The sequence below is a fragment of the Dermacentor silvarum genome, chromosome 7 (genome assembly GCF_013339745.2).
Source record: "Dermacentor silvarum isolate Dsil-2018 chromosome 7, BIME_Dsil_1.4, whole genome shotgun sequence".
NCBI classification, from domain to species: Eukaryota; Metazoa; Arthropoda; class Arachnida; order Ixodida; family Ixodidae; genus Dermacentor; species Dermacentor silvarum.
This window is the reverse complement of record NC_051160.1, coordinates 24055080-24080798: the sequence shown is the minus strand read 5'-3', so window position 1 is coordinate 24080798 and position 25719 is coordinate 24055080. Positions and strand designations below refer to the sequence as shown.

General features: G+C 44.1%; 2 protein-coding genes across 2 annotated transcripts in view; one reads left to right on the top strand and one right to left on the bottom strand.

Annotated features, from left to right (window-relative positions):
• Nucleotides 1-285, bottom strand: part of LOC119457745 (2-oxoisovalerate dehydrogenase subunit alpha, mitochondrial) — a 31878-nt gene extending 31593 nt beyond the window's left edge. The window contains exon 1 of the mRNA XM_037719396.2: nucleotides 42-285. Coding sequence (XP_037575324.1) covers nucleotides 42-140 — 99 coding nt within the window. The 5' untranslated portion in view covers nucleotides 141-285. The remainder of the gene's footprint in view (nucleotides 1-41) is intronic.
• LOC119457744 (2-oxoisovalerate dehydrogenase subunit alpha, mitochondrial) lies at nucleotides 185-24834 on the top strand. The gene is made up of 10 exons (XM_037719395.2): nucleotides 185-323; nucleotides 2104-2315; nucleotides 3470-3649; nucleotides 4709-4904; nucleotides 7487-7648; nucleotides 14337-14481; nucleotides 16640-16701; nucleotides 18543-18684; nucleotides 20425-20596; nucleotides 21808-24834. Exons 2-10 carry the CDS (start codon nucleotides 2232-2234, stop codon nucleotides 21985-21987), a joined length of 1323 nt encoding a protein of 440 aa, XP_037575323.1. The 5' UTR covers nucleotides 185-323; nucleotides 2104-2231; the 3' UTR covers nucleotides 21988-24834.
• The last annotated feature ends 885 nt before the right edge of the window (nucleotides 24835-25719 follow it).

Genomic DNA, 25719 nt, shown 5'->3' with positions numbered 1-25719 from the left:
CACAAACATACTACGCTGTTGCCACCGTGGCTGTTACTTACTCTGCAGATCGCCGACGTGCGGTACAGGCGACAGTGCGGATTTCGTCTCCCCGTTCGCAAATGAGCGCGGAGCGCTCGAGCCAGTGTCCTCGCTGCCATTTTAACCAACAGGAATGCCGCTGTCGAGTTGGTAACGAATACAACGATCAGCAGCTGAGTAACTGGCCAGCTACTGGCTGCGCTTCGGATCGACTCGGCCTCGCATCGCAAACTTATTGTTGTCTTGGCTTGGCTAAACTGCTGACAAAGACGTGATACGGCAACGTGACGACGTAACGGTACGTAGTAACGGTACGGTGGCTAGATGGGTAGGTGTGCCGACCACGTGCCGACCCATGCCGACCGAGCGTAGTTCCCCACTTCTCCGCATCATGACGCAGAAGTGGCGCTGCGGACAGTATAACGGTAGCGCGCAACGTCGGCTGCGCTGTGTAGACGAGCAGCGTATCGCTGCCTCTGCTCTAGCTTTGAAGTACGCGTTATACAATGCCGTTTTGAGCAGTGTAGCAAAGACAGAATGGGGAATTTGTTACTGTCGTCTACTCAGAAGACACGATATGCTGAAGTCAATTTTCTAGCTTGGCGATTGATCACATTTATTGCTATAAACGCGGCGCTCCATGCCCATTGCATTAAATACGTAGACGCATTTTTTCCCATGGATAAAACAATACTGCCATGGTTTCATACGGTATATGGAAACGTTTTTACGTGTTAGTAAGTTCTAATGTTTCAATTTCGAGAAATCCAGCTATTGTGTTTATATTGCTGCCTCAGTTACGGTATTTAAATTTTTACGAGACGAATTGTGTTGGTAAGTGCACATGGTTCACTGTTTGGTTGCAATAAAATAAAGCAATACTTCTTGGGCTAGATTCATGAATATATTTAAAATACAAGAAACGCTCTCACAACTTGAGTCAGCAGACGCACCAACATAGATAGCCTAGCGCCAGCAAGGTCGCAACGTTGGTCCACCACATCATAACATTATTCACAGCACACGCCTTCGCTTCAGGTGATATTCCTCTTCTCCCTGTTGCTTTCGCGCGTCATGTTCTTGCCCTTGACAAGAAAGTAAAGGCGTGTAATTGAATAGAACTTCACAACATCGTTTGTGAGCTCTTTCTTGTGCCGCTCACAGACGATCAAATTTCGGAGGATTCAGCTGCACAAAGGATGCAAAGTCGGCGATACTGTTCCTTCGTAACTCATTTAAACTGAAGCACAGCTTGAATTCGAGAAGCGTTTGAAGCTTGAAGGCGTCTTCGAGCGACGCTACCAGGTTTTTTCTTTTCTTTCTTTCTTTTTTTTTTTTTTTTTTTTTTTAAGGGCTTCAGAAGGGAACAACAGCCCTGACCTACTCACTCTGTTGAATTCAGTGATGTCCCTGAGCAATCGGAGCACTTGGTTCTTTGCAGGAACTTTCTTGCTACATATGTATATATAGCCTGCCTGATATATAGAATATAAGCCTAGAGTCACTTTTCTTTTCCCTGTAGCAGCGCAGCGGTGCTCGATGCCGCAGGCGCTAAGCACCTCATGTGCGGCTTGCAAATTTCCGATGTCGAGGAGCTCATCGACGTTCGCTTTTCGGTGTACGGCTTGCTCATTAACGTCGCCGATACTGAGAAAGCTACTGAGCAGCCCGGGGCGAACATTTCCGCTGTCTTTCTCACAAATTTAGAACCCGACTTGCAGTTCGGAGCGTAGTCTTCTTTGGTGGAGCAATGCCGCCGCTAATCTCGCTGGTCATATTTCCGACCTGAAACATTCCACATCGCTTAGGAACTTGCAAACAGTACGAGAGACACGGAGCTCTTCACCTTTGAAACTGACACGAACAGACGACATACAACTATTCCAATACGGGCTTTATTTTTTTTATTATTATTTTTTATTTTTTTGCTCGCCGCCAACCTCTGTAGCAGACGACGCGCGCTGCGGAACCGTTCTACTGACCGCAGCGCCAATTTTGCATCATGACGCGGAGAAGCGGTGAACTACGCTCCAGACGCGCCGGTCGGCACACCTACCCATCTAGCCACCGTAGTAACGGTAGCGTGAGTGAAAAAGAGCAGACAGCTTCCGCGATGGCGACGTGCTAGCGGGTTGTTGCGAAAGCTGAAACCGGGACGCTTGTCGTGTAGTATTGTCATATAGCGAGCATCCTCGTCCTCGTGGTCCACCATGATGTACGGGCGTCTTGTATCAGCCGCTAGGCTCGTATTTCTGCGACCGAAGATGCCGCATCGCGCGCTATCGGCGACCGAAGTGAGTGTCCTACATCTACATGCGGAATCGTACGATCCCAGCCGGTCAACGGCGTCCTTGAAATAAATTGGTGTCAGATGTATCCTCGCGTATAACATGTCGTAAAACACAGCTGTGAAACCGTAGAATTGTTTAAAAGAAATACTTGCTTGCTTTTTGGTTTTCTTTGCGTTTTAAATGTCTCGCACATATGCCGCGCGCGCACACTCTTTCTACACGTTGTGATCAGCGAATTAAAGTTGGGTCAGTGCCCTGCAGAACCAGGAATTCCGGATAGTTCAAACAGTTCTCAGCTTTCTATAAATAAGTTCAGATATCTCTCAATCGATTCGTAACTTAAGTCGTTCTCCATAAAAGTTATTTATGCGCCAGAAATGAGTGCAGCATTTCTTTTTTACTTAATTTAAGTTCTACTTATTGGGAAGCTTGAAACAACTGGAGCACCGCGATAGTTTGTTGGAAATAGCTCTGTGATATGCTTTGTGATATGCTCAGTGATGGACGGCGCGCTCGATCGACTTAAATTGGAATTAAGTGAGCACACGGCGCATCAACTGTTCTGCCAAGGGGACACACTCTCTTTTATGGAAGTTGTGCGTACAGAAGCACGAAGTTGTCTGTACACTCTTTCATTCAAATGTACACCCGTGAGCAAAAGTATACGGACCACAGGGTCGCCGAAAAAACTGAAGTTTTTCGTAATTAATAAGCATAAACTGGAATTGACGAGTACATTGAAAAGTTCGCAATGCCAACTTTGAACTGCAGTCCTCAATTTCAAGTTGCGTTCGCAGGCGGATGAAAAAATCGGCTTTATCGCGAAGCTCCTGCTCCGTATACTTTTGCTCACGGGTGTAGTTGTAAGAAAACAACAGATTTAAGGGACATGTAAATTTCTACACATTTCGTCATTGTAAAGCTTATAAGGTGGTTGTGTGACCGTTACATGCTCAGAATAGTAAAATCTTAGTATGCATCTTCATGCTTCTGGAGCCAATTACCATGTGCGGATATGCATGGCGATCGAAGCTGGCCAGCTCTTCGCTGCTTTGCAAGTGGCATTATGTAAACTAGCTGCATTGCCCAAAATGGGTAAAATAGAATGTGTTTTGATGTTATATTCAAACGGTCTTTTGACTCGTGTATGTGTGCAGACGAGGGCATTTGTGACCGAGGCAGAGACAGGTGGCTTCCAGCCACCTACACCCGTGAATCGTCGGATGCCGACCACCAGCAAGATGGAGTTTGTGCCAGCAAACGCCCATGACGGCATTCCCATGTACAGTATCCTGAACAAGGATGGCAGACTGGCCGACGGCGTCGAGGACCCAAAGGTGCCTGCGAGTGCTTCGATGAATCTTTCTCTATGGGCTACATTAAGCGTGTCCTTCAAGTCTATTTCTGAGCTTCATTTACATCACGTCCCAGAAACTCCGTGATGTCAGTCTATAAATTCTGACTACAAAAATGTTTGTATTGTACTTTCCTGTTCTTTGTATTAGCGATATTAGTAGCAGGCCACTTTGACACCTGCTGTAGCAGCCCGTCATTTAAGAAAGACGCAGATGAAGGCAGACCAGACCAGTGTACAAACCATTGCTGCTCCTAGCTTTGAATTAAAAGGTTGGTTGTTGCTTGAGTAAGGGAAAGTTTTGTAAAGAAAAAACGATTTTTCAATGCTGCAACTTCTCCACTAAAGGTGAACCAACAACTCATGCTTGATGTAAAGGAAGCTCATTCATCAAACACAGTGAAGCTACATAAAAGTTCTCGCAGCTGAAGTCCTGGAGGTCTCATTTGCCACAGCCCATAATCTGCCAAAGACTTTTTTGCAAATGCTTTGATATTTTCCAATACAAGTATATTACAATACTTGAGCCTTTTCATGTGCTTCACTACATCCAAGCTTAGTACTTCTATGGTCTGCTAAATCTGATGTATGCTGCGCTGACCCCACTGACACTGGTGTCCGGCTGCGCATTCTGACAACTTTGTCATATGGATGCTTCGTGAATGCCTTGCCGGCTGTTCTGTGGCTGACACTGGGTACCAACCATGCCGCTGCCGCCGCCTGAGAACCACTGTGGAACTACCTTTAACATCTTCGCAGTAAGTGTACAGAAGCAGACAAAGATGTAAGGAAGAAGACATGATACTTGGCCTGACCAATGCAGCAGGCCAAAAGTATTATGTCTCAGGCCAGTATCGTGGCCAGGTGTTGGTCTCGGGTCATGCCAGACCATAGTTCTTCTGTTGAGTGCATGCTAACTTCGTATTGAGCGTGGCAGGAGTGCGAGCGAGTCCGGGGCATGCATCTAACACTTATTGTTGTCCCACTACTGCACACGTGTTTACATAAGGCTTTCCTGCCATCTGCGCGCACCTATCTCCAGCTGGACAAGGACCTGCTGGTGCGCATGTATACCAAGATGGTGCAGATGAACATCATCGACCAAATCATGTACGAGTCGCAGAGACAGGGCCGTATCTCCTTCTACATGACCCACTATGGCGAGGAGGGCGTGCTCATCGGAAGTGCTGCCGCGCTCGATGACAAGGACCTGGTCTTTGTCCAGTACCGCGAGTACGGTGAGTCGAAGTGCTTCGGTGGACGTGTCCGCAGCAGCGGTGATTTTGCATGCAACGGCATGGGCATAGCTAGAAACCCTTCCAGGTGTACTGCCAGCATAAACTGGAATGCGAAGAGGGCAAAATCAACTTGCACGAGCATTAAATGAGCGCGATGGTGTTGTGTCTTCAGATCTTCTTGTCATATCACTAGAGTCTGAGGTGCACCTCCAGAGAACAAATCTCGCAAGTGCCATCATTATGACCAACCTATTTCATGTCCACTGAAGGAGAAAGGCCTGTCCCAGTGATATTTATTGATTTATATTATTTATACATACTGCAGGCCAATTCTTTGGCCCTAGCAGGAGTGGCATGCATAGATTTAGAGAAACATACAAAATATAACGTGAATGAACATATCTGATTAACTCTGTCTTGTGCCAGCTAATATGATCTTATGCCTGCAAATTTCCTAATTCCATCACACCACCTTATTCTCTGTTGTCGTCGACTGTGCTACCCTACTCTTGGCACTGTTGCGATTCACTTTGAGCGGCCATGCCTGGACCACGTGCAAACGCATGGGAAATGGCGTGCCTAACGATCTCGCTCGTCAACATGAACAGACATGTCCGTCGCGAGGGTCAGAGATACGTTAGAGACGAAACCTGCCGTGCCGCCTTGCGACCATCTCACCCCCACTAAGGACGTTCACCCCGCTACGGTCACCCACCCTCACTACTTCGTCTGGTTTGCTTTGTCCTGCAGTGGGGGCAGGAGAGGGGAAGAGTGCCTGGATGGTGTTTACTCCATGAGGATGTTTACTCGATGAGAATGTTTACTTTGGAGCACCCCGCTCACCCGTAACCATGTATTAAACTTGTGTTATTTGTTTTTACGTTGCCTCGTCTTCCCTGCCGGACCCTCTCTGATGGTCAACCTGGTTAGAGCTCCAAGCAGACGCTGTTGAAGGCATCTACCAAACCCCGGCCCGTAACAGCACCCATTCTGCAACTTTTGTAGACCGCTGGCATATAACATGGCCTGCCCAGCTCCATTTTTTCCTCTTAATGTCAATCAAAATATCAGCTACCCCCATTTGCTCTGTAATCCACACCACCTTTTTCCTATCTCTCAACGTTATGCATATAATTTTTCATTCCGTCGCTTGTTGCATGGTCCTTAGCATCTTCTCAAGCTTCCTTGTAACCTCCAAGTTTCTGCCCCATATGTTGGTACTGGTAGAATGCAATGATTATGCACTTTCTTTTTGAAGGCTAGTGGTATGCTACTGGTCACGACACTGATGTGGCTGCCATGTGCACCAGCAAATGCAGAAGCAAGAAAGTGTGGTTCAGTCTTTTCAGATCTGTTTGCATCTGAATTTGTGTTGATAGTACAGTCGGCCACAAAAGTTTACGAGACACGAGTTCCAAGACAGAATTTATGCTCCACTAAGACATCGCAGTTCAAATATAATGAATCATTATGTAGGTCGCAATGGCTACTATGCACAGTCTAGAATTTTAAATTTGAGGCTATGTGCTCAGGCTTTGCGGGAATCCAATGTTTTGTCAAATTCGCTGTGTTCCATAATCTTCTGTGGCTGACTGTGCCTGTGAGCACGCAGTACAGAGTAAGTAGGGTAGGCAGCTCCACTTTATTTTAGCCAACTTGCATTACTGTATATTGCTGTACTGCTGTAGCATTGCTGCTGTATTGTTGAATGACTGAAGGTTGTTCTAAATTGTCAATTATACGGACACTCAAGGCGTGTTTTTGCTGTTGCTGCCACCATGCTGTCACAATATCAATGGAGGCCTGCGTACTTAGAAGGCTCTCGGAGACGTGAGTGACGCGCGGTTTGTCTGGCTGCAAAAACAACTTAGCTGAATGGACATGCTCTGCTCAACTGGCTGGACCTGCCCTCTGCTGCTGGCATGAGCTTTGTGCGCACACACACCATTCCTGTTGATCACGTGTGTCTACCTACCTGACCATGGTGAATACATTGGTATGAACAGAAAGGACAGCAGAACTTCATGCACACACACGCTGTTCTTTCAATTCCTTCATTGTCACTTCGGGACCAATCCGAAGAACCGCTTGTTCGTGTGCTCACTTCAGCGGCTGTAGCTCGCCAACTAACGGTCAGAGCGAAACGCGGAAAATGGAAGTTTGTTGTCTAAACCTGCCGCCACATGCGCTCAGTAGCCGCAGCGCACTCCCTCTGCCGGTTGGCGTGCCATTTCAAAAGTTCGGTTTCTTTTTGAACGCACCTCGTAAATGTAGGCTGCTGATGATGATGATGAAATCCTGATAGTTTTCCATGTTTTGTTTCCTTCCTCTATAGTTTTTCATCTGCCTCTCTGGCAGCACTATGCAAGCATTAAGAGATGCCTGCAATGCTGTGCAGCAGCAGTTGTCTTGCGTGCTATGCCGTGCCACACATTCAAGGAACTAGCGCCATGCTAAGTCTTGCTATTGCTTTTTTTGCTTTGCCCTTTGGGCGAAAGTGCCAATTTACTTATTCTCCTTTGATACTCTCTGGAAGCATTCTCACGAGTCTCTCTTTCATAAAATATGGTGACTCATCGCAGGCGTGCTGCTGTGGCGTAACTTTTCGGTGAACCAGACGATGCAGCAGTGCTACAGCACAATGTACGACTATGGCAAGGGCCGCCAGATGCCCATCCACTACGGCTCGACAGAGCACCACTTTGTCACCGTCTCATCGACGCTCGCAACGCAGATGCCACAGGGTAAGGCACCTGAACTCCCTTATGCCACAAAAAATCACGTACTTTTGGACAGAATGCAAAATGTTGTACTAATTTAGGCGCACATTAAAGAAGCCTAGGTTATCGAAATTAATCCATAGCCCCTCACTATGCCATTTCATTCCTGTTTGATTTTTGTTAATTCATATGCTTTTATCTAACAATAAAATCTTACCTTGTGGCTGGCACATCATAGTCTGAGTTGCTTTGTTTAGTGAAACTCTACATAATGAACCAACTAATGGAGCCTCCGCTACAGCAAAACTGTATCGTAGCCTGGGTTGCTTTTGCACCATAAAGCTCTATATAGTTAATCAACTAACTAACTAACTAACTAACTAACTAACTAACTAACTAACTAACCAGTTAACTAACTAACTTACTAATTAATGGAGCCTCCACTACAGCGAAACTGTATTGTAGTCTGAGTTGCTTTTGCACCATAAATCTCTACATAAAATTCAGAGCCCTTCCACTACTGTGAAGATGGAAGCCAGCGAAGCTGTGGTTATGGTGGGTCTGCTATAGTGAATATTGCTATAGTGAATATATATATTATCATTATTGACTATATTGAGCAAGACTTTGGCATGTTTGTCAAAGAGCAAGGACATCGACGTCTTGTTTTCGCCCAGCACAATGACCAATTAGCGGGTTTGCTGCACCAGGTCCACCCCATCGTCATAGACCAGCGCCTGAGCCACAGCATTCATAGCCGCGGCACTCTGCACGGCATCATCAGGATCCTGGAAGATGGGGTTAAACGAGCGTCCGTCCCATAGCGAGTCCAAAGGGCAACTGCTGATAACAGCGCAAGCGCGATCTCTATGTCACGATACAAAGGGGCACAACGATTGGTGGGACGTGCCGCCACCGAATATCGCGACCTAATTAGTGCGTTTGCTGCGCCAAGTCCGCCCCATCGTCATAGACCCGCGTATGAGCTACAGCGTTCATAGCCGTGGCACACTGCACGGCATCTTCAGGATTACGCTTTCGCCGAGGTATGTCTACCATTACTCAGCTACTCGAAACTATTCATGACCTTACGTTGGCTATCGATAAATCCAGTCAAATTGATATCAGATTTTTAGACTTCGAGAAAGCTTTTGACCGCGTGTCTCATCCTAAGATGCTCTCGAAATTAAGACCAATACTTAAGAACGATTCGTTACTCGCATGGTTTGCAGCCTACTTATCCTACAGATCCCAGGCAGTCACCGTTGGCCACACAACTTCTAAATCTGCCCCTGTGCAATCTGGAATCCTTCAGGGCTCTGTACTAGGACCTTTATTGTTTTTGATATTTATAAATGATTTGGTTAGGGATCTTCCTGTTGTAGCACGGCTTTTCGCTGATGACTGCATTATTTATAAAGAAATCCGCACTCCGGCAGATCAGGAATTATTAAACAACGCGTTAAATTGCATACACACATGGTGCTCCACGTGGCAAATGAGTATTAACACCAAGAAAACAGTGGCAATGCAAGTAACACGTAAGGTTCAAACCCTTAAGTTCACGTACGTCCTCAATGGTACCATTCTATCTGAAGTAACGAGTTATAAGTATCTTGGGCTACTAATTACTCATGATCTTCGTTGGAATGATCACGTGACCTATATAGTTAGGAGAGCTATGCAACGCTTAGGATACTTACGCAGATCTTTAGGTAGATCAACGCAGAAATTAAACTCTTGGCCTATAAAACTTATGTAAGACCGATCCTCGAATACGCGGCAGTAATTTGGGACCCCCATACACAAACAAACATCCGAAAACTCGAGAAAGTACAGAGGAAATCGGCCAGATTTATTTATAACTCTTATAGTTGGAAAACATCCCCTACAGCCCTTTTGCAGACAGCCAACTTGGAGAGCTTGGAGACAAGGCGGTATCGTGATAGACTAAAACTCTTCTATTTATTGCATCATGACAAATTAGGAATAGAGAAGAATTTATACTTTCAACCAGTACAGCGACGGCAAACTCGATCCTTCCACTCCAAGAAAGTCAGTGAATACTTGGTCCAAACGAATGCTTTTAAAAACTCGTTCTTCCCGCGTACAATCCGTAACTGGAACGACCTGCCCGCTGCGGTGGTCGAAAACCCCACTATTTCGTCTTTCATGTGCGCGCTTGAACGTTTGCGATAATTACTTGCCTTCTATTTATCATGCGTATTTGTCATGCGTTTTCATTCATGTGCGTTCGTTCCTTTTTTTTTTTTTTTTGAACAGCTGCTATATCGAATACAGCAGTGCCGAGTGCTGTCACACGTCACGCGCAACGTTAGAATGCTGTTGATACGGAATTGCTGTATCCTTGCATTGTTTCACCTATTCTTGTATTATTTCATACCCACTCCTGCCCAAGGCCTGACATTCAGGCCGGCAGTATGTACCAAATAAAAAAAAAATTAAAAAAAAACAGCAACTGCTGATAGCAACGCTAGCGCGATCTCTACATCACGAGACAAAGGGGCACACAACGATTCGTGGGACGTGCTGCCGCCGAGTATCGTGACACTTGTTATAGAGGCATCGGCGGTGGAGAGGGTTATAACAATGCTTACAATCGATCATCTGTTTTGACACCTGTGCTAAGGCACAACTGACAAGAAACCGCCACGCACATGGAGCCCACATTGTTGTTCTATGCTTCATTTTGTTGTTGTTCTACATGTCGTCGGATGCCGTGCTGGAGCACGAGCACGAGGTGTGATTCACCCATGTCTGTGAAATATAGGACGCGAAGGATGACGCGCCCACAATATCATCATACACGGTCGATTCCACGCCAACTGCACCAGCCTTGGCGCTTGACCATCACCCATTTCATTGTAAAAATTTTAGGCGATCAGGTACAACACGCGAAGTCAGTCTACGAAATATTTTTCCAGAAAATTTTTTTCACTGGCTGAAGCAGCAGCTGAACTTTCGTTTATGCAAAATAAGAGGCGTTACGAAAGAATGTTTCGTTATTAAAATTCAACGTTTAATTTTCTGAGGAGACTGAAGAAAGGCCCTACACCTAAAATTGTATTTTTTGATGATTTGCCATTCCTACATTTTTTATAATCCGCAAAAATAAGCAATACAAAATGGCCCATATTTGGGGTATTGTTTTCTTTCGATAAAGTGGCTTCATACATAAAAACCAATTTTATACAAGCTAAGGACCCAGGAGCTTTACTTCACGCAAGAAAATATTTTTGGACCGACATATTGCACAGAAATACGCACAGGCAACATTATATATTCATAAAATTTATTGTTGGTCTACATTTAACTGCCAATTGAATACCGAGGTGGCCCCAGTAAAAATATGCTGATGACGCATGATATTCTTTCCAAACTGAGAAAGGTTTATCAAATTACTTCTTTTTAAGCGAGCAAAAAACATTTGAATTTGTCTCCCACCGGGTCTCGAAAATTACATCTGGTTCATCTTCGGCGCAATGCCTCTCAGCGGCAAAAATAAAGTGTAGGGACGCGAGCCTTCACATGTAGGGGAGTGTATATAGGGAGCCCGAACTGATTCTAAGTTTATTTCTTCACTGCTGAGTAAAAAGTTTGCCGTGGTTGAACGCGGTTAAACGAACTTTGTCGAGTGACAGGATGGTTTTGCTTACTTTGGGAAATGACACAGACGCTGCTCGGCACCTTTAGCAACTACCGCATCAAAATTGCACCACAACACAACACGCAGACGCTGCTCGGCACGGAAGCGGCAGCGAGGGAATTGACCTTCATGCTGTGTCTCGCTTTAACGCGAACTAAGCGTCGAAAGCACAGCGCATATGAAGCTACGAGCACTCGGCACGCTTTTTCCACATCGCAGATCGCTTTCAAGATATGGGCGCCCACGCGGCGTACGCAGCAGCCGCCGGTAATGGCAGGCTAAGTACCAGTTTGACCTTGGCTGAGCTTGAAGGTCAGATTTTCGGTACCAGGCATTTTCTGGGTTTGTACCTGGAGTAGTAGAGCTATCGCTCAAAAAAAGGGGTTTTCTTCATCGCTACGATCTGTGTCGATCAAACAGAAGTACAAGCCCATGTCGCTGTCAGTTGTCGAACTGTTTGGCGCCTTCACACGGCACCGGGAAGCGCATCGACATCTTTGTGTTTGCTATATGACTTCCTGCACTACAGGATTAAGCTTGTGAAAGGTGCAATAATTACCAGATATAGGAATGACGTTAAGATTACAAATTTTATGTGTCAACACCATCTGGGCTTTCCTGAACGTTCCTGCTGAGTGACGTTAGGCTTTCATGGCGTCAGTTTCGTCATGCTTAAGTGCGCCTAACCTAAGACGGTCATCTAAAATGAAGAAACTCACGAAAGGAATGATGTTTTGAGTTTCCACCATTGTGCCATTTCTGCCACTGCCATTGAAATGCGGTACCTGGGAAAAGCACGTGTCAATGCAAGTGTCAATATGAAAGGGAACATCGATTTTAAAAAAAACTTAGTTCGAGGCGTTCGCAAGCCAAAACAACACAGAAGAGCAACAGGGCAAACATGCGCTCCTCGCCAGTCGGTAGACGCTTCTCAAGCGAAAATGGTTATGGAGCGCGACTGTAAACAAACGTAGCCGGCGCGAGGGTCCATGTGATGCCATTAGGCCAATAGGGACGTGATGTCGGCCTCAGCCAGCGTGCGTGAGGAGGAGGCGGCATTCTTCAAAGTGTGTCGCTGCTTTACCATGTACGCCATGTAGGAGCAGCAAAGCGAAGTACTGCATCATGACACTAATGGGCACCGTCAGAGAGTGCTTCGGTAGTCTCAGCGCAGTGGATGCTCCAACGTGGGGTAGCCCTAAGTGTAGCCTGGTGTAGGTGGTGTGCAGGTAGGCCTTCTGCTGAGGTGACGACACAGTTTCCGCACATGGCCTGTCCATCGCGTCCGATTTTGTGACGACTCATCGCCTACGGAATGGTGTTTCAACGTGCATCAGCAGTGCTTACACGCCACCTACTGCTTCGCTTAAGATGGCACCAATTAAGAAAACTGCTGCGATATGTGGCGCACAAAGGCAACGACGTCGGGGGGCGAATCTCGCTATGGTCTGGCGAGAGACCCCCCAGCGTGAAGAGGAACGCCTTCGCGCATTCGCGGCGGACTTTGTGCACTCTGCCACTCGCATTGGGCGCGTTAAGTTAAGGCGCTCGAGCGCGCTCTAGCCAGCAGAGCGCGCTCTCTTAAACTTAACGGCTAAAAAGCGACTTCCGGTGCGCGCTCTACGCGCTCCACCCTGGAAACGGTGCGCGAGAGCGTGCGCTTGCTACGGCTTCCGGAAAAATGTTGTGTTTCCGACTCTTTCCACTTATGCAAGTCTGCGCTCCTTGCCCACTCGTTCCTGCCGCCGCTGCGCAGCCAGGCGGCTGCTCTAAGGCATGATCGGGAACTTCGCGTGTTGGCGCGGTGTGAGCTTATCACGAACCGAAAATGACGGCCTGATCATTACTTGCCAGACGCTCAGGTACGTAACCAAACAGTCGCAGTTTGGTGCCTTCTCGTCGCTACGTTCATGTGTATGACTTGTTCAGGTCCTCACGTTATCATGGAAGATGTTGGGCCACTGCTCTTTGAATTGTGTGTCCGTGTATCTGGGCACGAGGTTGATCACATAATCCTGGATAACTCAGATCATAAGGTTTTCTGTCCTCTTGCGATCGGCAATGAGTCATCAGTCAGCATACCGCGGAGCAGAAATAAATCCTCGGATAGGGTACCTCTGAGAACAGCACAAACAGCTTGCATCACATACATAAGCCGCTGCTGCTGCATCCGTCGCCGCGCGTCAAGTTCTTCTAGCTCTTCATCGTCTATCAAGAACTGCAGGAGGGTGTTTATCGGCGGCGCCATCTTCAAAAAGCGCGCGCAATGCGATAGCAGTCGCGGAAGCAACATAACATTCGCCAGACGGCGCGTTCGTGCGCCCGAAAGTAAAGTCCCTATATAAGTTATATAGGGACTTTACCCGAAAGCAGTCGGCGAAAATCGCCGTTAAGCTAAGCTCCGAAGGCGTCGCACTCGAGCGCACTCGAGCGTGCTCCTTTGGAGTTCAGAGCGCGCTAACTTAACGCGCCCATTGTTGAAGCTGAGCGCATCGCAGCTGGCTGCCCAAGACACTACGCAGCCAGACAACTGGCGGGAAATATGCCACGCACATGGAGCCAAATTGTTGTTCTACGTGTCGTTTTGTCCGTGGACATGATCTGCCAGAACCTAGCCAGATACACCTTGGCTGTAAATAACGAACTTATGGTTTAACTAACTAATGGAGCCTCCACTATAGCAAAACTGTATCATAGCCTGAGTTGCTTTTCCACCATAAATGTCTACATCATTAACCAACTAACAATTTAACTAACTAATGGAGCCTCCACTATAGCGCCCCTCATAGCCCATATGTTGCTTTGGAACATTAAACCCTATAATTAGACCTTTTCTTTTTGTTATAGTACTGCTTCTGATATCTACTTCCACAAATTGTGTTGCTTATATGAAAAACACCTGTCTTCTAGCCTTATCATATTGTTATAAAAGATAGAGTATTCGCTGCAACACCTTCTGTGTGCGTGAATGTGAACAGACGTGCGCGTGCAGATGTATTCAAGTAACCGTCTCGCATTTCTGCGTCGTCTGCATGCACATGGCAGCGGTGGGCACGGCGTACGCCTACAAGCTGGCCCAGAAGAAGCAGTGTGTGGCCTGCTACTTCGGCGACGGTGCCGCCAGCGAGGGTGACGCCCATGGTGCCTTCAACTTTGCGGGCGTCCTCGGCACGCCGATCATCTTCATCTGGTGAGTCCCTTTCTTCTGCTCCCGTGCTGAACTCTTGGCCTATTTTAAGTACACGGTGCGCCATCCAATTTAAGTTTCTTATGAAGCCAAGTTAGGCTGTTGGCCAAGGTTTGCATGAGGCACAAACCTTGACCAACAACCGGCACATTCAGGTAAAAAAATCACAAAGACAACATGTTCAAGAAGCTAAAGCAAAAGCCGCACAACATGCGCTTAGAAAACTCGAAAACCTAACTGAATTTCAAGGCGAAATTATGCGAACATTAAGCAAGCGCATGGTGACTGCAAAGCAACATGGAAAATTATAAATACTGTCCTAAACATGTGCAATAGAAGCAGCATAGCGATATCTCTGTAAACAGGCACAACAGCCTCTGGCACAACAGCAAGTGACCCTTCTGTAATTGCTGAGAGCTTGAACAGTTACTTTGCAACAATGACATCTACTCTGACTACAAGGCATGCATATAATTGACAATCAGACACCACATTATTAACTAACAGTCCTAGTTTTTTCTTCCTTCAACCTACTCGCCCACGGGAGTCAATAATGTAATCCTCTCTTTAAAAAATACTTCATGAACTAGTTTAAACTCCATTTCTGTGTTCCTGCTAAAACATTGCTCAATTCACAGATGTGGCCCCTTGTCGCATATAATTAACTAGATGTTCCTTTGAGGCACATTTCCGGTGCAACTTACGATTTCTGAGGTTGTACCAGTGTTTAAAAAGGGAGATAAGATAGATGTGTCGAATTACCGTCCAATATCCATGTTGTCTCCATACTCTAAAATTTTTGAGAAAGTTCTGCTATCTTGTTTAGAAAAGTTCTTCTTAATGTACACAAAATTTACGTAAAAAAGCAGTGCAGATATATAAGAGGAAAATCAACAGAGGCTGTGCTTATTAACATCGAGGAAAAAACAAAAGCAAACATTGAAAGAAAATGATTAACTATGGGTGTTTTTGTGGACCTAACTAAGGCTTTTAATCTTGTTAATCACAATATATTGCTGAAAAAAGTTGATAATTATGGTAGTATTCATGGCGCACCCCTAAGCATCATCAGCACATATTTGAGAAACCGTCAGCAGTATGTGGTGGTTAATAACATGGCGTCTTCTTCAGTATTATCTAACACTGAAATACCCCAGGAGTACATATTAGGCCCTCTCCTTTTTCTGGCATATATCGACGATTTACCTGACTATCTCTCAGAGGACTGCATCTTATATGCAGACGATACTGGTATTATCTCAACAGCCGAAACGGAAACAGAACTTTACAAAAGAGGTAATGATGTTCTGCAAAAACTAAAACTGGTGTGACTCTAACTCTCTTCGAGCAAACATAGCGACAAGCAACTACCTAGTCTTTGCTGCGAAAAACACCCGATTAACGAACACTAAATCTTTAAATTTTAACAACCGTTCCTTGCAAAAGGTTAACGAGATGAAATTTTAGGGTTACTTTGACAGCCAACTACAATGGCATAAACACATTCGCAAAACTACACTCAGTGTCTACAAGAAAATCCCAATACTTTATAAATTATGCCATATTTTTTCATTGAAACACACATCATACTCTCTATATCAGCTTCACACATTTCCATATTATGTATGCAATTGCCATTTACGAACTCACGTACCCCACCACCTTATTGCCCATTACTGTTGCACACCATACTGCGCTTTGAGCTATGCTCTACCTAAATATATGGACTCAGTTAGATTCGCTTGCCCCAAGCTTAACATACTACCTGTAAGAGATTGCATTCATTACCTTGTTCTTGTTTTCATTTACAAAATTATGCACGAAATTATTTTATGCCATTCTGTAGAAATTTCTTATCTGGATATATTACATTCCCACTACGATCAATCACCACGAAAACGCAAGTTGTGCCGAACGCTCATACTAATTACAGCTCATTTTCTTTTTCATATGCTGCATCACAGCTTTCAAATTAATTACTACGAGATCTAACATCACAACTGTAATTTATCACTTACAAAACTAGCCTTCGCTCTTCCACGCTTGCATCACTCAATCAATGAAACTGCAATAAATTTGTACTGTCTTGAATTAAATTGCTTTAGTTCTAATAAAAGCCACTGTTTCATGTCTTCAATGTTGCTCGGGTTTATCATTTCAGCCGCAACAATGGCTATGCCATCTCGACACCTACTTGCGAACAGTACAGCTGCGATGGAATCGGTACGTCTGCCAAATTCACCTTTTTAAAGCAAATGAGCTTTCTTTAGCTACAGCGCTGGTTCTCTTAGTGGCCGGTGGTGTTTCTGCACGGATAGGTTGAGGGAAACGGCATTGGTTTGGGGGAGGAGGGGGAGCTTTCAGCCGCTTGCCGCAACAGCCCCCCTCCTCTCCTGCTTTCGCACCTGGTGCTCTGGTGGTGCGAAAGGAGGAAGGCAGTCACCTTCCACACCGCCGCTCGCACTACTGGAGACAATACACAAGTAATGAATCGGCTTATATTGTCACATACTGGTGACTGGCTCTGTTCTCTGTGCTTTAAAAAAAGTTTGTACCCTTTGTGGCTTACCTTGTCCCGAAACAATAATCGTCATCATCTTACGTGCCTTTCCTTTCTTTAATGCTGCGCACCCGATACTTCCAGGTCACAAATCACGATCGCGATTATGTGCATTATCAGTGTGACATAATGTTCTTGATAGGAAAGTATACAGAGCACAGAGTTTTCAAGAAAGGAAATGCAAGCACGATAGGTGACGAATATTGTTTGGGGACAAGTTACGTCCCAAAGGGTGCGAACATTTTCAAGAGCGGACGCCAACTGCCTCCTCTCCAGTGTCATCCGAAAATCGACAGAAAAGCACTGGGACAGTCCGGATAATCGACACAGACGACTACAGAGATTGGACCCTACCATGAAATTTAGGCTACCACCGAAAAATCAGCGCAGCGTGTCCCCAAACGTGTCCCCAAACGTTTGTGTTAGGCTATACGCTTGCATTGAAAGTCATTTTCGATTATTTCTGCACAATTCTTCATGTCAAAAGATACTCTGTGCTATGGAGTAGAACACAGTCAGAACTATGGAGTAGAATACAGTACCACGTTTCTTATTTGGATCTTTTCAATATAATAGAGAGTTATAGTGTAGTACTATACGCAAAGGCATTGTGCACGCAGTAAATTTGCGGTTCCCAAATGTGCATGCCCAGAATGTTACGGCGAGCTCTGTGGGTGACATATGCACGCTGAAGTTTATATTTAACCCTTTCGGCTTTGTATGGCTTGTCTAGCTAGTGTAACAAAATGACGGCACCGAGACCACCTGCTTTGATGTGAATTCAGCCTTGATACTTGCTCATCTTTTTGAGAGAAAAAAAAAAGCTAGTTCTTGCTTTGTGCTGTCTCTTCTTGAGGACATAGTATTAGTGATGTTTTTTCAGGAATATTGAGATCAGATGGTGCCACTGCATTTGACATTGGTCACCATTCTTTCTCACGTGGAGTGCTCTACTAAAATTCTCATTGAAACATGCGTATAGTGTGGCCATAGCCATTTCATGTGCATCCACATAAACAGCTAAACCATTATACCAAAACCGTCTACTATAACATTGTCGGCTGCTGAGCTATCTACGTTTATATGTTCCTCTACTGCTTGATTTCTTTGTCACTGTCAGCGCTGTTGGACCCTCTATTCTTGTTATTTTTGCTGCTTATGGGTGCTACGCAAACTTCTGCTAAATATCAAATGCTAAAGATATAAGCAAATGTAACCTCCGCTCTCATGGAAAAGTAGTGCCATATATAGACATTTTTTGTAATTATACCATATATTGCCCATCATGCCATTTATGTATAAATTTTTGCACCAACCATACCGCCAGCCCGGCGAATTACCGGCTTTGGAAGCCAGTGAGTTAAGGTATTTTTGTGCCAGGTGCGACTTATTATAACGAGGTTTGACTGTGCAAGTATGACGTTCAGCAAACCTTCATTCGTGAGATTGTCTGTTTGCAAGGGCTATCAGGAACTGTCATGCTGTAATAATTCAAAATATGCAGCTGCGCGAGGTCCATCATACGGGCTGACAACGATTCGTGTTGACGGCCAGGACATCCTTGGCATGTACTTGGCAGTACAGGAGGCCCGCCGCTTTGTGATGGAACAGCAGAAGCCCGTCCTCATCGAAGCTATGACGTACAGGTAAGTTGGTTCTTTGGCCACATTCTATTGTGCACTGATGCTTCATAATGTGTGTGTGAACTGAGGAAAAGGCTACAGCTGAACCTCAATGTAAACAACGCGTATATAACGAATTCTCTGATATAAGGAATTACCGGATATAACGAAGTAAATATAACTATTTTATCAACGATATCAGGTTTAAACGACTATGTGCTTCTATCGAATAACGGATATAGTGAAGACATTTTTGTATGGGGCACGACTTTGCTATAACTAAGTTCGACTGTACAGGCTTCATTACATTTGTGTGCAGGCGTAAATCTAGCTTCCTGACATACGAGTTATAGCCAAAAGAGAAAAAAAAAGCTGGCAAATGAATTCACCTTATCAGTGGAGCGTCAGAGCGGAACAGTGTAAACTCAGATGAAGTGCAGAGAGAAGGTGCATGCAATACTTACTTACAACAATTTATTTAGACGAAAAGCACATTTATGTGTGATGATACGCAGTTGCGCAATGACAGTAACAAAAAAAGATACAAGGACGTTGTCACATGCAAGAACAAAAAAGTTACAACAATTAAAACAAATGCTACGTTCTTTCACTTTTCTCTTTTGTAATGGATGCACACTATATGGTTCAAAGGAAAAGTCATAATTAAAAGGAGCACAGTGGAGATGATCATGTTTTTTTTATTGGCAATGTGTAAATGAGCGATGACAGACATCAATAAATGTGTGATTATTATTAACTTAATGGTTAGACAAGATTTCTAATTCACCTCTTAGTTAATTACTTTAGGACACACGCTCCAACTGCAGAGTTGAAGCTAGCCAGTGAAAAAAGGCATGTCCACTCAGTGGCAAGTGTTGAGACAAGCAGCAGTTTTGTGAAATCCTTTCCCGAACTTGCAGAGAATATCGCTTGAGTGATCGCTTTTACATTCGCCTGCAAAGCCTTTCTTCTGTGTTGTGGAACAACTACTAAGTGGACCACCAATGTATCTATTGTGGAACACCAATGTATCTTATGACAGAATTTGAGGACCAGTATTTTGAAACTGGTGCCGGTCTCGGGATTCCTAATAAATGGACACGCACGGAGTGCTGACCGGCTTCAATTCCATAATTGCAAAATTTACACCGGAGTAGGTAATCAGTAAGTTAATTTGGAAATCTTAATGGCTTAATCAGCCAGTCAGTAATACTGATTGTGTTGGAACAAGAGCGATGAAGAAGGAGACGAAGCTCTCTCGTGCTTTGAACCACGCACAACAGCAGCTACCCACGGAGTTAATTCATGGTTTATTCTTAATAAACCCCTTTTTCTATGCAATGGTAGGCTTGATTTACTACAGATTGATCTATCACGGTGGCTCAGTGGATATGGCGTTCATTCATAGCCACTGAGCTAGTATATATAGCTAGCTGTAGCCGCCGAACTGAACAAAAGCAGTCATTTACTTACAGATTTAGGTGCACAAAAAGAACCCCACATGGGCGAAATTATTCAATTCCTGAGCCCTCCATTGCGATGTAAAAGAGGTCATATGTAAAAGAGAGGATAGTAAAAGAGATTTGTGTCATTTTAGACGCAGGAAACTAGAGTAATCAGATGAGGAAATTTAGAGGTTCTACGGTGCGTGTCTGGTAGACAGAGGACTGCAGCAATCTGAGATCTTTTGCAGAACCTTTTGTTCTGCAGTGAACTTTTTTTAGGCTGATGGTGACGACGAGGCACTTTACGATCTACATGCAGAATCGGCCACCACAGCACGTCGGACGACAGCACGGCCTATCGGTCGGTGGACGAAGTGCGGACGTGGGATGAGCACGCCCATCCAATCATGCGACTTCGCCATTTCCTCGTTGACCGTGGATACTGGAGCGAGCAGCAGGACAAGGACATCAGGGCAGCCTTCAAGAAGGAGGTAAACTCAAGCATTGCTCATGCAGTCTGTGTTGGTTTGACCAGCTGGTACATTGTACAAGCATACAACCGTATTTGCACAATTCCAACGTGCACCTTTTTGGATAAAAAGTGCGTTAAAATTGGCTTGCGCGGTACAATCGTAACTAATTCTACTCAAAACCGATTCCTACCAAAAAAAAAAAGAAAAAGCTCCAGACAAGGTAGCTAGCCGCACTCCCATCGAATATACATGTTTTTTTTTTTTCCGTCCTTAGTTAGCGGTCGCCATTTTCCAGTTTGCTGTACGTGTGGTGTTTCTAAAGCATTAGATGGAACTGAGGATGACTTTCTGTGGAAAGCGAAAACGATGTGTAGTCGGACTCCGATAGCGACTAGCCGCTAAGATTTAGCTGTGTGCCTTCGTATGTTCCATAAAATCGTTTCAACACGGTACGCATTGACTCAGGTTTCATTACTTGATGTGCGTGGTAGAATCGGCACCAAGTTATTATTTTTGTTTTATTTGGGCGGCAATATAACTGCGTGCTGCAATCAGGGGCGCAGTAGAATCGGGCAAATATGGTGGTAACTGATCTCGGCAACATTTTGTGTTGAAATAGTCTTCCATTGGTCCCATTCCCACTCTGATTCCCTGTTTAGCTCGGAAGAAAATCAGCTTTTCTAACTTGTAGCTAAGTCACGAACAAGAATACAAATAGGAGAGAAGGAAGGGACGAACACAAGCACTAAGTTTCAACTACAATTTATTGCAACACAAGCTGCCTTTATATAGGCAACCAGCTACCAAAAAAAAGAGTGCATGCACTAACCTGCCCTTGCTAGCTTGCACAGGGAAATGAGGAAATGGTCTCAGAAATTTAAAATGGGATAGAAAGATATAGTTGCAACACAAATGCATCAACAGTTACTGTCTGATACCTTGGTCACTGTCAGTGCTAAAATGGTGTCATTCTGTCCAAGATTCCGAGAATTGTTTAAATTTTGGTCTGCCATATATTGGTCTACATGCATCACACACAAAGTACGCGGTGAGTACATTTGGATTTCACTACGACTTCATGAAAAATTCACATTCGGTATGCAGCTTATAAATTCATTGCAGGGTTTCCTAATATCTGCTTGCATTGCTAATCAATCAGTGAGATTTTGCCGATGACTTGTTTCAACGTTCTTATCATCATAATTTTTTCCGTGACTACCCTCTCACAGGTCTTACAGACCATCAAAGAAGTCGAAAAAGTTCCCAAGCCGCCAGTCAGCGATCTCTTCACCGATGTTTACAAGGATATGCCTCCACATCTCAAGGAGCAGATGACGTACATGTTGAACCATGTGCAGAACTACAAGGAGGGGTACCCCATTGACCTGTATGCCAAAGAGAAGAGCTAGGACTAGGCACCTATGTATGATATTGCATGCCGTTGCTGTGGGCAGTAAAGGGTGTCGAATACAGGAGGGCTGAAGATGCAATTTTTGTCGAGCTTGAAGTCGCCGCCACTCATTTTATAGAATTCTCATAAGTTTTCTCCAATGTGGAAACACTATTGCCACTGTGAGGTGTATCTGCGAAGCGGAGGTGTGTTGATGTGTTCAAAACCGGTTGCACACACGTTAAGTGCTTTAGCCGATTGCCGTTGGCACTGAGAACATGTTGATATATCTTGCTGAGCGCGGAGTGGAGTCTTTGCTTACTTTGCCAAACTGTCCTGAAAAGCGACCAAAGGTTGCAGAAGCACCCATGCACCGTCACTTGTTGCAGTCACGAAGTAGCTGTATGTCAACCTGTGTGCGGATGTGGAAGCATCATGTACACAGTTCTAACATTATGTTTTGCCTTTGTTTTAGGCGCAATTCAGCAGGGTGAAAAAATGGAGACGAGCTTTGTTGTTCAGCTTTGTTCCTCGTAGAGAAGTCAAGGATGTTGATGTATTGTGCCAAAGGTCACTGAACTCAGTTCAGTGGATGAATGCCTGGCAAGGTTTTGTTTGTCAATAGAACATTAATTATTATTTTTGACTGGTTGTCTTACAATTATATGTGTGATGATTTGGAAAAAAAATGTTTCATTTTCGAGAATGTCAGATTTGCTGAGGAAGTGAAAAAGGAGAATCTTGCTTGTATGTAAGTCACTGATAGAAAATACGTTAATTGAAAGCCCAAGTTAGGGCAGGATTTAGCTGTGATCATAACTTGCACTTTCGTACATCTGTTGTCATGGGACATCATTTTGTGGTCAGCTTATCAAGATAGTTTGATTGATAGCATTGACAACCTGAAATACATGATCTTACTAGGTGTGATATTATAAAGTAGCACTTAATTGTTTTAGTACTACTTGATAAGTGGTTGCTCATGATAAGTGGTTGCCCTAAGATAACTGTCATAAGAGCGGGTAGGTTACTGTGACTAACTGCATTTAAGTTAATTTATGTACTCTTTAACTATGTTGGTCAGACCTGTGGGGCAACACCTGACAAAAGGTGTTACTTTGTAGTGTGACACATGAGTGGCGATATAATGCATCATGTTGCAAGTTATTTCTGTTAACGCACACTTTTGGACACATGCTCTATAGTGAGTCACAAGTAATCACTTTTGCAGGAATTGTAGTTGGGCGTCTCTGTGTACAGAGTAGGCATGACATGTTTTGTATACCTTGCGGATTTTCATTATATAGATCACTTTGCAGACTGTGCATTTGTACGTCAGCTGGGGCGTGAAATGACATATCAGAAGCGTGGAATCTTTGAGCGCTCATTGTACGTAAAAGTTATGTGCTAGCCACCATAGTTATGTTCCAGAAATATCTTCACTGGTGTAGCATTTTGTTTGTGAACCAGTTAGCACCTTGTAATACTTAGTTGTCAGACATTATCCAATTTAGCTTATAGCTATATAGCTGAGATCGTTACTATGTAGTAGAATGTAATCAATAGTAAAATGTTTTGTAGTCAATATCTTGCAATAGCAGCACATGCCTACAGTCTGTACTGGGCGAAGCATAGTGCTTTTCTCACAGTACAGTTAACTATAAGTGGTTTGCTTGGAGTCTGGTAATGTAACTACCGTCGATACTCCTCATAACAAAGTCACAGCCGACTTGAAAATATGTTCGTTATATCCTATATTTGTGATCAGTGAAAAAGAGAAATCATGATCAGGGGGGGGGTCTATGGGAAAAACGCAAGACTAATGCCTTCAGCGGGTTAGTAGGGGTCTCCTGACAATTTTGAAGGCACTGACGGAATTTTGACATGTGAGCCAAGCAGCTGGCCAAAACGTATCCAAGCGCCTATAATGTGCCATTTCAAGTTGCTCTTGCTGAGTGCATGTCATCTTTTGCTACCAGAATGTGTATTTTAAACTGTTGAGTGAGCTTCGCTGTAACCAGTACTGTTAATTGTTTGGAATCTTCAATTTTCTGTTTCGTTATAGCAGTAGAATACTCATTGAAATAAAGCCCAGGCTACCAAATTTTAAATTTACTTCGTTATATCCGATAATTCGTTATATCTACTCTTTTAATGGTTATTAAGCCAGTGTGTCCGAGATTAAAGCACATGTGTACTTTGACCTTTGGCAACGTTGATCTCTTATCATTGCCATAGGCTTGATCTGCATAGCCTTCTAGTGGTTGTGATAGTCTAAGGCAATGTCTGAAATGTTGTGATGTTTTTTTGTTACCCTTGAAACAGAATAATTTAACTTCAGCTATATTACAACACATCAAGTTATAGATTGATGAGATGCAGAGGGATTGGCCACCTTGCTTGAATTTGGAGCTGTACTCTTCTTTAAAAGCTGCACTGCAGATTATTTCAAAAATGCAAAGCCATTCCGTGTGGAGACTTGATATTTTTCTATTCACGACAGCTTTTACTGTCATTTTGACAATTACTTGTGTCAGCATATTTCTGCCGGAGGGATTTTGTTGTGTTATGCATGTTTGGTGTATTTGGCGTGTTGTTTTTTAGTCTTAGGAGATTGGTGTGATGAATACTGGATACCATAGGCTCTATTACAAAAATAGGAACATGAGCAAAACCCATGAAACAGCCGTGCTTGATGGCTGCTTAATGTGTGGTACACAATTCTATATGCATTGTATGACAGTTTGCTTCAGCATCGGGATATTGGTGTACACCTTTTGTGTTACATAGACAGAGTTTATGTTCATTGCAAAGTCAGCAATTTGCTGAATAAACTGTTGTGAGCCTTGGTTGCACTTGTACTTCAGCGTTACTTGTGTCATGTGTTACTAAAAAAAAATTAATTAAATGATGGGGTTTTACATGTCAAAACCACGATCTGATTATGAGGCATGCCGTAGTGGGGGACTCCGGAAATTTGGACCACCTGGGGTTCTTTAACGTGCACCTAAATCTAAATACACGGGTGTTTTCGCGTGTATTTAGATTTAGGTGCACGTTTTACTGTATAGAGCTAAAAAAAAGAAAAGAACTTCTAAGCCTCTCTGCAAAACCTGTTAAAAAAACGAATAGGTGATAGCTGTCTCTAAACACACCTGCTACTGTGTGCAAATATGTGCATGTACGTCCAGTTGTGGTCATTCAGCTATTGATGAAATATCGTAGCAATATTACGGAATGGCTAGAGAATCTGTGCCCCACTTATGGTTTCCTCCCACTTCCTCTTTAGGCCCTTACTTACTTTCTTCTTTGCTTAGAAATCATCTATTGGCTTTTTGGAATGATTGCAGGAAAATTAAAAAGTGATTTTAATTTCTGTAAATTGATAAAGCGCTGTGACAAAATTTGTATATAGGCTCTGATTTCACTATGCGCCATGCTCCGCCGGAGCACCTATTAACCGCACATGAGCACCGGCATTGGCGTCAGCTTGCGTCTGATTGGGGGAAAAAAATTAAGCAGACTCGGTGACATCTATACGTAACGCGAAGCATGCTTGGCTTGATAGAGAATGGTTTCAATGAACCATGCAAGTGTTCTGCAGCAAACAGTTACTGCTGTTAAGAAGTTTGTATCTTATGGGACTGTCTATGCATCTATAAATGTTGTTCATATATATATAAATTGTGGGGTCTCAAATGTGCTCTTGGGACAAAGGATCGACAACACAGTAGTGAAAACAATCGAAACG

What these genes read in the sequence shown, in the direction of transcription:
- LOC119457744 (XM_037719395.2), top strand. Translation starts at nt 2,232, where the DNA reads ATGATGTACGGGCGTCTTGTATCAGCCGCTAGGCTCGTATTTCTGCGA. An exon ending in ACGCCGATCATCTTCATCTG is followed by an intron (nt 14,482 to 16,639) that starts GTGAGTCCCTTT and finishes TTATCATTTCAG; the next exon opens with CCGCAACAATGGCTATGCCA. An exon ending in GGGCAGCCTTCAAGAAGGAG is followed by an intron (nt 20,597 to 21,807) that starts GTAAACTCAAGC and finishes ACCCTCTCACAG; the next exon opens with GTCTTACAGACCATCAAAGA.